Source organism: Thamnophis elegans, chromosome 15, assembly GCF_009769535.1.
Source record: "Thamnophis elegans isolate rThaEle1 chromosome 15, rThaEle1.pri, whole genome shotgun sequence".
Classification (NCBI taxonomy): domain Eukaryota; kingdom Metazoa; phylum Chordata; class Lepidosauria; order Squamata; family Colubridae; genus Thamnophis; species Thamnophis elegans.
The window spans coordinates 9,788,077-9,801,836 of NC_045555.1; the positions used below are offsets into that span (position 1 = coordinate 9,788,077).

A 13,760-nucleotide genomic window follows, 5' to 3' on the forward strand; every position below is an offset into this window, starting at 1 on the left:
CGTGCCGCCGCTCGGGCCGAACCATTCCCAAAATGGTGTGCGTGTGAGTTGTTTTATTATTATTATTATTGGCTTGGTCGAAAACGCGCCTTCCGCGGGAAAGGGCACGATTACTTTATATTAAACACACACGCATATTTTTGTAAGCGTCTTTCAAAGCTTTTAGGCACAGGGCAGGCAAAGGAACAACCACCGCCCCCCCCCTTTTCTGGCGCCGCGAATGGACTAGTCCCTTGCGGTCCAGGCGAAAAGGGGCGGGAAGCAAGGCAGCCAATCCGAAGGCGGCCTTGGGAGCACCAATTAGAAGCCGCGCTGGCGCTTCTCCTCCCCCTTTCGAAAAGTTGCGCAATTGAACGGGGTGGGGGGGGAAGGAGATGTCTTTCAGATAGACTTAAGAGTTAGAAGGGACCTTGTGGGTCATCTAGTCCAACCCCCCCAAAGCAGGAGACCCTACACCATTTCTGACAGATGGCAGTCCAGTCTCTTCTTGAAAGCTTCCAGGGATGAAGCTCCCACAACTTCTACTCCCATCACTCAACTGTGGGAACCTTGCCCTGTGGAGGTTGTTCCCTCCCCACAAGGAAGAGGCAAGTGCAACTTGGGAAAGGCAAGGCGACTGATGCCCATTCATGCCAGCCTACCTCGCAGGGGGCATGTGCGAGGTAGAGCCTTGCAGCGAGCAGCCATCGGGATCGTCTGCCCCCCAAGGCACCGATGTTGGAGGTCAAAGCCCAATGATAGGCTGGCATAAAAAAACCCAGCTGGTGCCCAGGTTTCTAGCCACTTGGCACAGGGTGTCCCACCCTACAAGGAAGTTGTGCCTTCTGCACTGATTTGCAATGGAAGGGTGGGGAAATATGAAGGGGACTCTTCCTAAGCTGGTGACACTTGGTGCAAAACGAGGCTGCCAAGCAGCCCTGGGGACAAGGGGCATGAATTGGGCAATGCTCCTTGGGGAAGATTGGCGCTTCTGGCCAGTGACACTGGAACCGAGGAGCAGAGGCCTGATCGCCAGGGAGGGAGGAGAGTTTAAATAAAATGCAGCTGGTGCCCAGGTTTCTGCCCACTTGGCACAGGGTGTCCTAACCTACAAGGAAGCTGTGTCTTCTGTGCTGATTTGCGGCGAGAGTGGGGAAATATGAACAGCTGGTGGCATTTGGTGTAAAAACGAGGCTGCCAGGCTGCCCTGAGGACAAGGGGCAGGGATTGAGCAAGGCCCCTTGGGGAAGACTGGCATTCCCGGCCAGTGACACTGGTCCCAGGAGCAGAGATCTGATCCCCAGGAAGGGGGGAGGGGTTTGCACTGGGGAGGGATGTTTGGTTGAAAGAAAGAGAGACTCACACAAAACATTTAGTAACCAGAAATTTTGGCATTTATTGTCAGGGGGTTTCTTCCTCAGAAACCCCCCCAAAAAACCAACAACCACCGTACCCCATTTCCCCAGCCTCACTGAGAAGCTTCCGAGACCATCCCTGATTCACAGAGAAACCCGTTTGGTACCATATGAAATGGAAGAGAACTCCCCCCCCCCCGGGGGAGGGGGGGAACCGGAGAGAAACCCACCACCCTTAACGGAGATTCAAAGTGGGGGGGAGTTAGGAAGGTTAAGGGAGAATCCAACCACACAGAAGTCCCTTCTTCGAGTGGGCAACGTGGGGAGGGGGAGAAACTATCCCAAGGTGAACAGGGAGTGAGTGAGTCAGACATTGTTGGGAGGGAAAAGGAGGCGGGCAGGTTGGCTCAATGCGTGTGGGAGGTTTGGCACGGGTGAGGATGGGGAGAGGGCTTGTGGAAACCATTCCCTAGAACAGGGGTCTCCAAGCTTGGTGACTTTAAGCTGGGTGGACTTCAACTCCCAGAATTCCCCAGCCAGCTTTGCTACCTGGCTTAAAGTCGCCAAGCTTGGAGATCTAAGGATCCTGAAATCATAATTTCTTAAATTGTACGGTAGGAGGGAAAGAGGAGGAAATAACACCCCCACACCCTGTTTGGAGCAAGCTTAACCACCGGTTCTCCGGGCAAGTGCACAAATACATGACATCTGGTTACCCCCCACCCCCACCCCTTCCCCACAGCCCCCCTTGGAAACAGGCCGATATACAGAATATAAAGCACAATATGTACAACACAGTAAACATTTCCATTCCAAACCATTGTTCAGTTTATAATATCAAAGGGCGACCTCAAGAAAGTGGAATAAGGTTTGGGGGTGACACAACTATTGCTCTTGAATCATCCTCCTCTTCCCTCCCCCTCTCCCCCCTTCGTTCTTCGCACGCACCTCATAAACGTGGACGCATGAGACTGCGGAGGTCGGACGAAAATTCCGTTTGAAAACGTTAAAACACTTTTTTTTTTGGTCTTAAGCAGCTCTGCAAAAATGTGCGACTTATTCCAGCCTAAAGTAGATTCGCAAACAGCAACCCTTCCACTCCCCAACTTCCAGGGGTGGGGTGGGGGGTGGGTGGGTGACAAGGCTGAATTGGCTTTTTTGAGTTAATTTCCCCCTGGACTTTCTGGGATGTCCTGGATCCAGGAGGGGAAGGACGGAGTCTCTCCGCTTCCCCAGATCATTTCAACCTCGTGGGCTGTGCAAATGACCAAGGGGTGTGATACTGATTTTAAGGAATAAGTGGTGTGAACTCAGGGAATTTTCAGAGGGAGGATTCGGGAGGCTGCAAACATCCGGAAGGGGACTTTGCGTCCCTCATCATGGCTTGAGCTACGATTAAATTGTACAATCATGGGAACGAGATACGGTTTCTTTGGACATTTTCCCTCCCTTCTCCTTTGAAACGGACGAAGTCGGCAAAGGCTTCTCCCCAAATTTTGTACAAACCCAGTTTGCGTAGGAATTGGGACAGAAACCGCCATCATCATCACCCTGCTAACAAGCAAAGGAACATTGTTAGCTTCCACCCTCTCCCCTCCCCTCTCCCCCCCCCCCGCCTGCCTTTAAAAATCCACGAGGAAACGGAGATTGGTTAAAGTCTTTAAAAAGTGTCACTGGGACACAGTCTTATGAATACAAAAGAAAGTATTTACAGCCTTACGGGGAGGGGGAAGAGAGAAAGGAAGGAATGGGAGATATGCCCTGTAACCACCCCAATATTTTTTCCCTTTCCTAAAATCAGACCCTTAACGCACTCCCTGCCTGCCCACTGCATCAGCACCATCAACGTCAGCGCTCCCCGAGCGAAGCCATGATGGAACATTAACTGACCACAATTACTTTTCGCTTGGGGCAGCCTCCCCAGTTGCCAAAGCAGTGAAAACAAAAATAACCCCTTAATTACAGCCTGCATCATATTGCTGAGCTCTGCCTTTACAATGACCACCCCCCCATTTCCCTTGGACACCTACAAGCAAAACACCCCACAACTTCTCTGTGACGAGTGCCCAGGTCAGGGGTTAGCCACCTGCGGCTCGGGAGCCGCAATGCGGCTCTTTCCTCCCTCTGCTTGGCACCACAATTTTAAGAAGCAGCTTCCGGTTAGGAGTGGGGGAGCAGGGCGTGCCAGGAGGAGACTCTATGGTGGGAAACTGGACTTCCGGTCAGCTCCAGAATTGAACAGGGAGCTTCTGGTTAGGACCTTTGTGGCTCTTTGGTTGTTTAAGGTTGCCGACCCCTGGCCCAGGGGGTACAAAATGAGCCAAGATGAAGGCTGGACAGGTTCTCCATCCCTCGCGTGTAAAAGTGGGGGTGGGGATTGGATTGTGCAGCCGCTGTCTTAACTTTTTTTGGGGGGGGGGCACCCTCCTCCTGGGGATAGTGATGCAGGAGCCACCTTGTTCCAGCTAGAATGAACTGCCCTTGCATCCCCTATACCAAGGGACAATCCCTTCCTCGCCTAGGTTCCACTCCCCCACCCACCCAAGGGTTGTGCCCACCTCCTCCAACCCCTTATTCACATGCTATCCATTTAAAAGCTTACGCACCAAACCAGGCTTGTGCGTTCAGAAGTAAAACAATAACAGGCACAATCGAACAAACAACAAGGAAAACGGGGGAGTTTTGGGGGGGGGGAGAATCCGCAAGCGGTCAGATTTTTTTTTGCGGTGGCGGACCAGCGAATTCTCCTCCGGCAGCCAGCTAAACAACTGTGAAATCCGACAGATGTTCGAGGGCAAAAGCCGAGGGGTCTGGCTGGGAGAGGTGGAGTAGGTAGGGCTCCCCCCCCCCAGTGTTTCACAAAAGCCGCCAATTAAAGTCGCCCAAATGACACTTGGGCTCGTTGACCTCAAGGCAAGCATTTTTATGAAAGTACCAAGGACAGTATTGACCCTTGGAAAAATAAAAAAATTAAATTAAATTTAAAAATAGTAATAGTGGCGGGGAGGTTGGCTTTTAAGGAAAGAGAAAGGATGAGACTTTGGCTAGGCGAAAAAAATAACGAAGGGTTTAAAAAGCACTTTGGAAGAAAAATCAATGTGCCTCTCCCCCAACATTTCAGGAACTCACTGGGGTTGCGGGGTGGGGGGGGGGATGCCCTTAAGCAGCCCATCACCGAAGGGGTCTATCTGTCTATTTCTCATTCTCTCTCTCTCTCTCTTATTGTCTCTGTGTGTCTTTCTCTCTCTCTCTCTCTCTCTGTGGTCTGTCTTTCTCTTTCTCTTTCTCCCATTCTCTCTCTCTCTGTGTCTCTATCTCTCATTCTCCCCCCTCTCATTCTGTGTCTATGTGTGTTTTTCTCTCTCTCCCATTCTCTCATTCTGTGTCTCTCTCTCATTCTCTCTCTCTGTGGTCTCTGTGTGTGTGTCTCTCCCACTCTCTCTCTCTCTGTCTTTCTCTCATTCTCTTCTCTCTCTCTCATTCTGTCTCTTTCATTCTCTCATTCTGTCTCTCATTCTCTCTCTCTCTGTGTCTTACTTTCTCTCTCTCTCTCTCTCTCTGTGGTCTGTGTCTTTCTCTCTTTCTCTCCCATTCTCTCTCTCATTCTGTGTCTGTGTGTCTTTCTGTGTATGTGTGTGTGTTCTGTGTCTTTCTCTTTTTCTCTCTCTCCCATTTTCTCTCTCTTTCCCTATCTCTGTGTGTCTTACTTTCTTTCTCTGTGGTCTGTGTCTTTCTCTCTTTCTCTCTCTCCCATTCTCTTGCTCTCTGTGTCTCTCTCTCATTCTCTCTTATTCTGTCTCTCATTCTCTCCGTCTCTCTGTGTGTGTATCTCATTCTCTCTCTCTCTCTCTCTCTCTCTCTCCACAGCTTGCACAGGGCAGAAGCCACACCCCTCCCCCTTGGAGGGGTTTCAGCACAGAACAAGAGGAGGCTCAGCTGGAGGAGGGCTGCCAGCTGGCCTTGGGTGTGGATGGGGGTCTCCCAAACCGATCCTCATCCCACCACCATTCACACTAAAAGCCAGCCGCCCACAGAAGCTAAGCAATTAGTTGGCCAGCTAGTGGGATATACACAGTGCCACCACCAAACATCAGTAAGGGACAGTGAGAAAAAAAGGGAAGGGGGGAGGAGAGGGTTGCCTCCCTTTCCAGTTGTGTGATGCGCCAACCTCTCCTAGATGGCAGGCACAAACACCCTCCCTCCCCAGAGAATACTTAGCGTCAATGGAACGGAAACACACGAGGGCATCTCGGGTGCCAGGCAGCTGCCAGAGCCATGCTCTGGGGGCTCCCCAGCCTGCGCGCACCCACCCATGGCTTCCCTCCTCATCTCTTGAAGCCCCCGAGGCCAGGGAACACACACCCGGCACTCGGGGGAAGCAGCAGGAAAAAAAAAAGACACAGCCCTCCAGCCATGCCAAGGCGGCATACAGACCTTCACCAAGCAGAACCGGACAAAGCCCCCCCCCCCCACCTGGTCAGGGGTGCCAAACCGCTGAGCGCTCGGGAGAGGGACCCCGAGCCCAGCAGAGGCCCAAAACGTGCCACGGAAATAAGGCAAGCAAAGCATTTTGCTCTTTTTTTGTTTGCATAGTAGTTAAAAACTGCGACCTTCTCACCCTGCGGTCTCCTTCTGGCCTTGCCCTGCCCTGCCTTTACCTTCTACCCAGGCTCTCTGGGTCGGCCACCCTGGGCATCAAAAGAAGGACGGTCGGGCCTCGGGATCCCCTCCCACCCACGCGCCAGAGGCTCCCATCCCCAGGGGCTTGCCTTCCGTCCGAAGCAGGTGGGCTTGCCGTAGTAGGAGCTTGGTTGGGCCCACAGCCTGGGGGCGAAGGCACAGGTAGAACTGCAGTTTTTTTTTTTTTAAGTTTTTGTCACATTTGTCGTCGACGGAAACAGTACAAAAGTTTTGACAGCACCAATCCTGAGATGACGCGGGAGGCCGAGCCTCCGGGAACGCCGGCCGAGGACGCCGAAGTCCTGTTTATCACCCCTGCTGCAAAGGTTTCAACTTTTGTCCAGGTTTTTTTTTTTTCTTCAAAATTTTCTGTTCTCCCCGTCCCGCAGAATCCCCCCCCTAAACAACAACCCCTGCGCCCCACGCTCTGGGTATTCATCAGCTGACCATGGGCTCCACATCTGCTTCTCGGTCGAAGTCATCTTGAATCTCGTCCGTGTTTCCCGAGTCACTGCTTGCGAGCGAGCTGGGTGAGGGGGAATTTCTGCAGGCAAAAGAGGCAGGATCAGATCTGAACCTCGACTCGCTCTCCCAACCCCCCCCCAAAAAAAACTGGTGCAGGACACTCGAGACCAACCTCTCCCTGCTTCCTCCCACACCCACGAGGGGGGGGGATGTTTTTGGGGTGCCCCCTCCTCCTGCCCCACCTTTCCGCGGACCCTTTGATCAGCCGCCGGCAGGTCTCCATCTGGACGTCCAGGCCCCGTTTCATGCTGCACATCTCCATGTACTCGTGGAGGTGGCGGTTCATGTCGCTCTTGGCAGTGGCCAGTTCCAGCTGGGGAAGGGAGGGGGGGGGAGAGGAAAGGGGGTTAATCGCGGCCCCCTGCCCCTCCGTAAGGGCCTTTGTCGAACAGTCCTTGGGCCCCGGCTACCCTAGTGGGCTGTGGACAAAGAACGACCCTTTGGAAGAGTTAGCTAGCATCATATCTTTCGCCTGTTTGTGTGTTGTGGCCCAGCAGTGCTGGAAGCAGATTCGGACAGTGAGGAGGTTGGGGAGGAAGATGGGCCAGCCCTGGAGTCTGGGGAAGGCTCAGATGAGGGCTCTGTGTCAGAGGCAGAGGGGGCCAGGGCCATATGCCAGTTATCAGCTGCCTTCAGAGTCAGACATCAGTGAGGCAGAAGAACAGCTGGAGCCTGTTCTCAGTGTGCGTATGTGCAGAGTTGCCAGACGAAGGCAACAGCTAAAGAACAGGGGGCGACTTGGGAGTAAGGCTACAGGTGGACGATGAATGGCCCCTCCCAGAGGAAATAAAAATGGAGCGAAAAGGGAGTGGAGTTTGTAGGAGACAATTAGTTCGCTTCATTGGTTTGTGACTGTCCAAGACTCCTTGCCAAGTTCTGCAGATATCGGCCTGGCAGCTCTCCAAGCCAGAGAAGGTCTGTGACTGTAAATCCTCCCCCGAAAGACCTTGCTGGATGTGAATGAGCAGAATTCAGAGTCAATTAATAAAAGGGGTTTTTGTCGGGACCAGGAGTTTGCTTCAGGCTCTCGGGAAGCCTCGCTCAGAACACTTTGTCTCTCTAAGGAGTGTGACACCCCTCTACCCCTTTGAGGGACACCCCTTGATTTCGTTCCCACCCTGCAGCAGAGAAGGCCCTGGTCGGTGCTACTGCCCTCCCTTCCCTGCCGCCCCCAGGCTGGGCCACTTCCACCGTTTTATCTTTACCTCGATCTGTCCTATCGTTTCTTGATATTCCTTGTCTCGGGTTTTGAAGAAAGATTCCGTCTCGTGGATCAAGTTCCCCAGGTTCTCCTCTTGCTGAAAGACACACCAAGGGGGCAGCCTTAGGCAAGAGGCAGGCGAACGAGGCCGCTCACCGGGGGTCTCCGGCAGCCCAGGTCTCCAAGGGGGCTTCTGGGTGGGCTTCCCCATCCGCTCCCCTCAGCTGATGTCTTGGGCTCCAAGCCTGCACAAAACCCCTTCAGCAGGGAACCGCCAGCACTTCTGAGGCCACCCATCCTCCCAACATCGTTGCCTTTAGGTCCAGCAAATGGGACTCTCTCTTAGTAAGATGCCCAATTACCATATTTTTCAGAGTATAAGACGCACCAAGGTTTCGAAGAGGCAAATTAAAAAAAAAAAGTTTTTGCACTGTGGAAACCTCCCAAAAAACAGCCCGTTTCCCCCCCCCCAAAAAAAAGCCATGGATAGCCTTTGGGGAGCTTGCAGAGTGCTTCTGGGGATGGAGGGGGGGGCAAAAACAAGCAAAAACCAGCCCGCTTTTTGCGAAAACGGGCCCGTTTTTTGTCAAAAAAAGGACATGGATAGCCTTTAGGAAGCTTATAGAGCACTGCAAGAGGAAAAAATGACCCGTTTTCACTCATTTCTGCCCTCCCCAGCCCCCAGGAGCTCTCCAAAAGCCTCATAGAGGTTCTGCATGGCCATTTTGGTGAAGAAACGGAGTTTCAGGAGGCAAAAAATGCTGTATTCGATGTATAAGACGCACCCAGATTTTCAGCCTCTTTTTTGAGGGAAAAAGGTGCGTCTTATACTCTGAAAAATACGGTAAGCCCAAAGCTTAAATGTGAATGGTTGCCGAGCCACTGTTAGTTTGGCTTGGCTCTGACTTAGGACTTAACAGTTCGTTAAGGAAGCAGAGCTCAAATTAAAACAGGCATTGTGTCTGCTGGGGAAGTGAGGTTAATATTTAAACACATGACCTGATTGTGCTAAATTACTCACATAAATAAAGGGAGACTAGTATAGATCTAGGGATGTGGTGGCTCAGTGGCTAAGACGCTGAGCTTGTCAATCAGAAAGGTTGGCAGGTCGGCAGTTTGAATCCCTAGCGCCGCGTTATGGCGTGAGCTCCCGTTACTTGTCCCAGCTTCTGCCAACCTAGCAGTTCGAAAGTGTAAAAAGTGCAAGTAAGAAAATAGGGGCCGCCTATGGTGGGAAGGTAACAATGTTCCGTGCACCTTCAACATTGAGTCATGCCGGCCACATGACCACGGAGACGTCTTCGGACAGCACTGGCTCTTCGGCTTTGAAACTGAGATGAGCAGTGCCCCCTAGAGTCGGGAACGACTAGCACACATGTGTGGGGGAACCTTTACCTTAGTATAGATCTATTTCAAGCTATTTTAGCTCTCGTCAACTAGCCATTCCCTTCTGGGATTCGAACCTGGGCTACTTGCATATTAGGTGGATGTATTAACCTCCAAGCCACGGGCTCTCCTGTCTTTATCACCTATACCAGGAGAAAGATTAAGTGTTTTTTCTTTGGTCAGGGCAACCAGGTCTACTCAATTATGGGACAGAGCAAACTGCTTCCGTTTTGTGACCTCAGTTCTTCTATGGAAAGTGGGCCCCGTTCAGTCGAGTTCAGTGCTTGATTGGCAAATGCAGATGGGGAGTGGGGGCAGATGAGCTGGGGCACCACTCACCTCTCCTTGGAGCTCTACGGTCGGATTGCAGTTGGTAAAGTCTTCCCACAGGAGCAGGGTGTCTTCGTTCTCCTCCCAAGTCAAACTGTCGCAGTCGTCATCAAAATCAAAGTTCTCCCGCCTGCTTGGAGATGCGATCCTACATTACAACTCGGCTTACCGGGACTTGCTAGCACTAGCGGAGATGGGCTTCTTGGTCCAAGCTCTTTCTGGCCAGCCTCCCTCCCTCCCTCCCTCCCTCGCGCCTGTCTTTCCTTCCATCGCTCAACAGGCTGGCCCTGCTTCAAGAATGTAGCCCTCCAGGGGGCGCTCTTTGCTAACCAACAGTCCTGCCTTCTCGGTTCCAGCTGCAGTGCCCGAATCAAAGGACATCCTGCCCGCCCTCCACAGTGCTTTGTCTGGGTTTGTTACTTTAGCTCTTTACCTTCCTTCCTCCCTTCCCCTCAATCTTCCTCCTTCTACTTTCACTTTTCCTCCCTCCCTCCCTCCCTTTTCCTACTTCCTTCCTTCCCCTCAATTTTCCTTCTTCCTTTTCCTACTTTCCCCTTCCTTCCTTCCTTCCCCTCAACCTTCCTTCTTCTACTTTCAGACTTTTCCTACTTCCTTCTTTCCCCTCAATTTTCCTTCTTCCTTTTCCTACTTTCCCCTTCCTTCCTTCCTTCCTTCCTTCCTTCCTTCCTTCCTTCCCCTCAACCTTCCTTCTTCTACTTTCAGACTTTTCCTTCCTTTTCCTACTTTCCCCTTCCTTCCTTCCTTCCCCTCAACCTTCCTTCTTCTACTTTCAGACTTTTCCTACTTCCTCCTTTCCCCTCAATTTTCCTTCTTCCTTCCTTTTCCTACTTTCCCCTTTCTTTCTTTCTTTCTTCCTTCCCTTCCTTCCGTTCCTTCCTTCTTCCCAGGCTGAAGCGCTCCTGAGACAGAGGGCTGCACTCCCCCTCCTCATTTCCTCTGGGGGAAATGTCTGCCTTCTGAGCTCACTGCCTTCCCAGCAGCCCAGACAGAAGGCAGGAAGTTGAGGTCAGCCCTAACCTTGGGACAAAGAGTGTGAAGTCATGGCCGGGTGAGTTTTCCCAACTGGGCTCGGGTGCTCAAAGCTTTTCAAGTCCCGGCCACTTACAGAAAAGCCAAAGCGCCCCCACCCCCCACTCCCACCCCCACAAACTGAGCTGGCCTTGAAAATTCAGCACTCTTTTACTCAGGGAACTAAGTAAACAAACTAATTCCCACAACTCTGTCAAACTATTTTACTAAGTGTATTACTATTATTCTTCCCATCTTTCCTATCTCCTTTTCGACTATAACTTTGTTGCTTGCATTGTTACAATTTATATTGTTTTATTTAGTTTCCTAGTACGAATTATGTTGGTCACTATCACTAAGTGCTGTATCTTATGATTTATGATGAATATATTTTTATGATGACTATAATCATGATGTATCACTTACAGCTTTTATGTAGACTGAGAGCTTATGCAGCGAAGACAAATTCCTTGTCACTCTTGGCCAATAAAGAATTCTATTTCTGTATTCCTATGCTATGCCTAGTCCAGTCTAGTCTTATCTATCCTATCCTATCCTATCCTATCCTATCCCTATCCCTATTCTATTCTATCCTATTCTATCTTCTCCTATTCTATATTCCCTTCCCTTCCCTATTCTCTCCTCTCCTATTCTCTATTCAATTCTGGAAGAGAAGCAGGAGGAGAGCCTGGCTGCTGTGGCAAGATCAGAGCCAGCCTGGGGCTTTGGGACAAGGCTTCCTGAAAAATGCACAGCCCCAAGTTTATTGGGCCAGAGACCCTTGCTTCTGGAGACCACGCCCTAAGCGGGAGAGCCTGGGCGGAGCTCAGGTGGGCTCAGGTACTCACAACTGATTGAACATCCTCTTCATTTCGTCGGTGATGTTCAGAGAGCAGCTGACGTCCTCCTCCGAGAAGCGGGCGTTGTCCGTCGTGTCCTGTTCGGCCGCGTCTTCTTCCGACGTGAACCGGCGCTCCTTCTTCTTGGAGGCCACCTTAACCGGAGAGAAGGGCCATCACTACAAGGCCAGGCTGAGCTGCTGCACCCCAAGGAGGAGGAGCAGGGAAGACGCGATGAGCACTCTGCAAAGGAAGCACAACTCCCCCCCCTCCCCCTGGGACTGGCGCACACAAGCCGCGCAAGAGGTGTTAAAAGTCACAGGCCACAAGAAAATCAGGGTTGTTGGGGGTGGGGAGAGGAGGAGGCGCGCAGCAGAAGCAAGCCATTTGGCCAGCCATATGCAGGCCCGGGAGGTGGGGGGGCAGACGCTAAAGCAGCTGGAAGGTGCTCAGGACAGGAAGCTGCAGAGGGAGAGGATCTGGCAGGGAGGATCTTCTCGGCCTCGGGGAGAAGCCCACCCTATGGCCGTGTCCATCAACCGACAGTGCTTAAAATCAGGCCAGGAAAAGGGGGGATGCCGAATGAAAGTCGAGAGAAAAGAGACTGGAAAAACACACACACACACACCCCACCGCCGGTTAGTGTCAGACACCAGAGAATGAAAAGGAGATTCATTTGCAACCATCAAACACCGAGCGAGGGGGCCTGAGTGCCATTTTGGGACTGCCCCTGAGGGCCTCAGGGTGCCCCCCCTTGAAAGTCAGGGGCCATCGGGGCTGGTGGTGGTGGGACTCAGCCTCGGAGCCAACGAGTGGCTTGGGACAGCCACTCCTGGCTCGCTGGCTTTCTCTGAAGGCAGCCAAGTGCTTGGCTGGCTTAATCCCACGTCCTCTAGCCTAGAAAAAAACGGGTGGATCCCTCCAAGTGGGACCTCCTGACAGTTCAATGACTCCTCCTAGGCATCTGGGAGGGTCTTCCCGAATCCTCAGGAGGAAAAGAGGGGAGAGGGACTCCAGGGGGGGTTCATCCGTTGCCTCCCCGGCTTCTCTCCTCCTCCTCCTCTCCCTAACAGCACAGCCATCTTCTCCAGCTGAATCACCTGGAATATCTTGGAAACGTCTTCCGAGTTGCGCTGCTGCGCTACATCACACAGCTTGGCTGTGATATCAATGCGTCGGCAGATGTCCATGTCCACTTTCATGGCTTTCTCTTGGATCTTTGAGTCCAGGTCGGTCATGGGCTGTGGGAAGGACAGCAGGGGGGAGGGAGGGATTACAAACCTCGGAAGAGTTAAAAGACGCTCGGAAGGATCGCCCTCCGCGGATCAGGCTGGCCTTCGGGCAAACACGGCCTCTTTCCCGAGCACCACAAGTGTTTCGCTTACAGAAGGCGCATCACGGAGGCGGACTGAACATTCCCCTCGAAGGGAGCATCTCAGGGAGCTCCTGGGGGCTTTCTCGGGCAAGGTGGGGGGGGGGAGAGAGAGAGACGCTCTCCATGGGATACAGGGACTATCCAATACACAAAAGTCCATCGAGGAAACTAATCCATCTGCTGGGAAGGAAGGAAGACCTCACCTTTACCTACTTATTTCAACCCAAAAGGTGCTTTTCCAAAAGGCAATTGGAAAACTTCCTTGGCTGTCGTTGTTTATTCTCCTTGAAAACGTTTCGCTCCTCACTCGAGAAGCTTCTTCAGTTCTGATTCGGAGGTTTCACTTAGTTCAATGCAGGGGTGAAATTCAGCAGGTTCTGACAGGTTCTGGAGATTTCGGAGAACCGGCAAATGCCACCTCTGGCTGGCCCCATGAATAGGGAGGGAATGGGGATTTTGCAGTCTCCTTCCCCTGCCACGCCCACCAAGCCAGATCCACAGAACTGGTAGTAAAAAAAAATTGAATTTCACCACTGGTTCAGTGAGAACTGAGGAAGGGTCTTGGATGAGAAGTGAAACTTTTTCAAGGACAAAAATAAAAAAATAAAAACCAAGAAAAGTTCGGGACAACCGTGACCTTGGATGATTGAGTATCTCCACAGACCATGTTAGCAACCTGTCAGCGATACGGCTCTTCTCCGTCACTCTCTGAGGCAAAGAGAGTCTTGGAATCAAAGCCAACGAAGGAGGGGGCGGGGGAGAGGATGGGGAACCCATTCACCGAGACCCAAATCTTGTGTGCAGCCCACAAAGAAGGAAATCGGCCATTCTGCTTCAGGTAAGGAAGGGTCACACCTTTGCTATCTCACCTGTTGTGTATCTGGTTTTCAAAAACGTCACCGGAAGACAGAATGAGCAACCGGAGGGGTGTTAAAAATGGAAACCAATGCTTGGAACCATCCAAGGTTAGTTTTCTAAGCCTGCATTCGCATGTATTTGGAGGTTTGTTTGTTTTTTGAGCACACTGAGCTAAAAACAGGAAGGGCTTCCCAGTCCCCAAA

General features: G+C 52.0%; 1 protein-coding gene across 2 annotated transcripts in view; it reads right to left on the reverse strand.

Moving 5' to 3' along the window:
- Nucleotides 1-5,123: 5,123 nt before the first annotated feature.
- Nucleotides 5,124-13,760, reverse strand: part of IFFO2 (intermediate filament family orphan 2) — a 30,108-nt gene continuing 21,471 nt past the window's right edge. Inside the window, exons 4-9 of one of the 2 annotated variants that reach the window (XM_032232308.1) lie at nucleotides 12,425-12,565; nucleotides 11,334-11,479; nucleotides 9,466-9,586; nucleotides 7,745-7,837; nucleotides 6,722-6,852; nucleotides 5,124-6,558 (exon numbers count right to left, since the gene is read on the reverse strand). In XM_032232308.1, coding sequence (XP_032088199.1) covers nucleotides 6,453-6,558; nucleotides 6,722-6,852; nucleotides 7,745-7,837; nucleotides 9,466-9,586; nucleotides 11,334-11,479; nucleotides 12,425-12,565 — 738 coding nt within the window. In that variant the 3' untranslated portion in view covers nucleotides 5,124-6,452. Of the gene's footprint in view, nucleotides 6,559-6,721; nucleotides 6,853-7,744; nucleotides 7,838-9,465; nucleotides 9,590-11,333; nucleotides 11,480-12,424; nucleotides 12,566-13,760 lie in introns of both variants that reach the window. The other variant, XM_032232307.1, reaches the window with a different exon arrangement.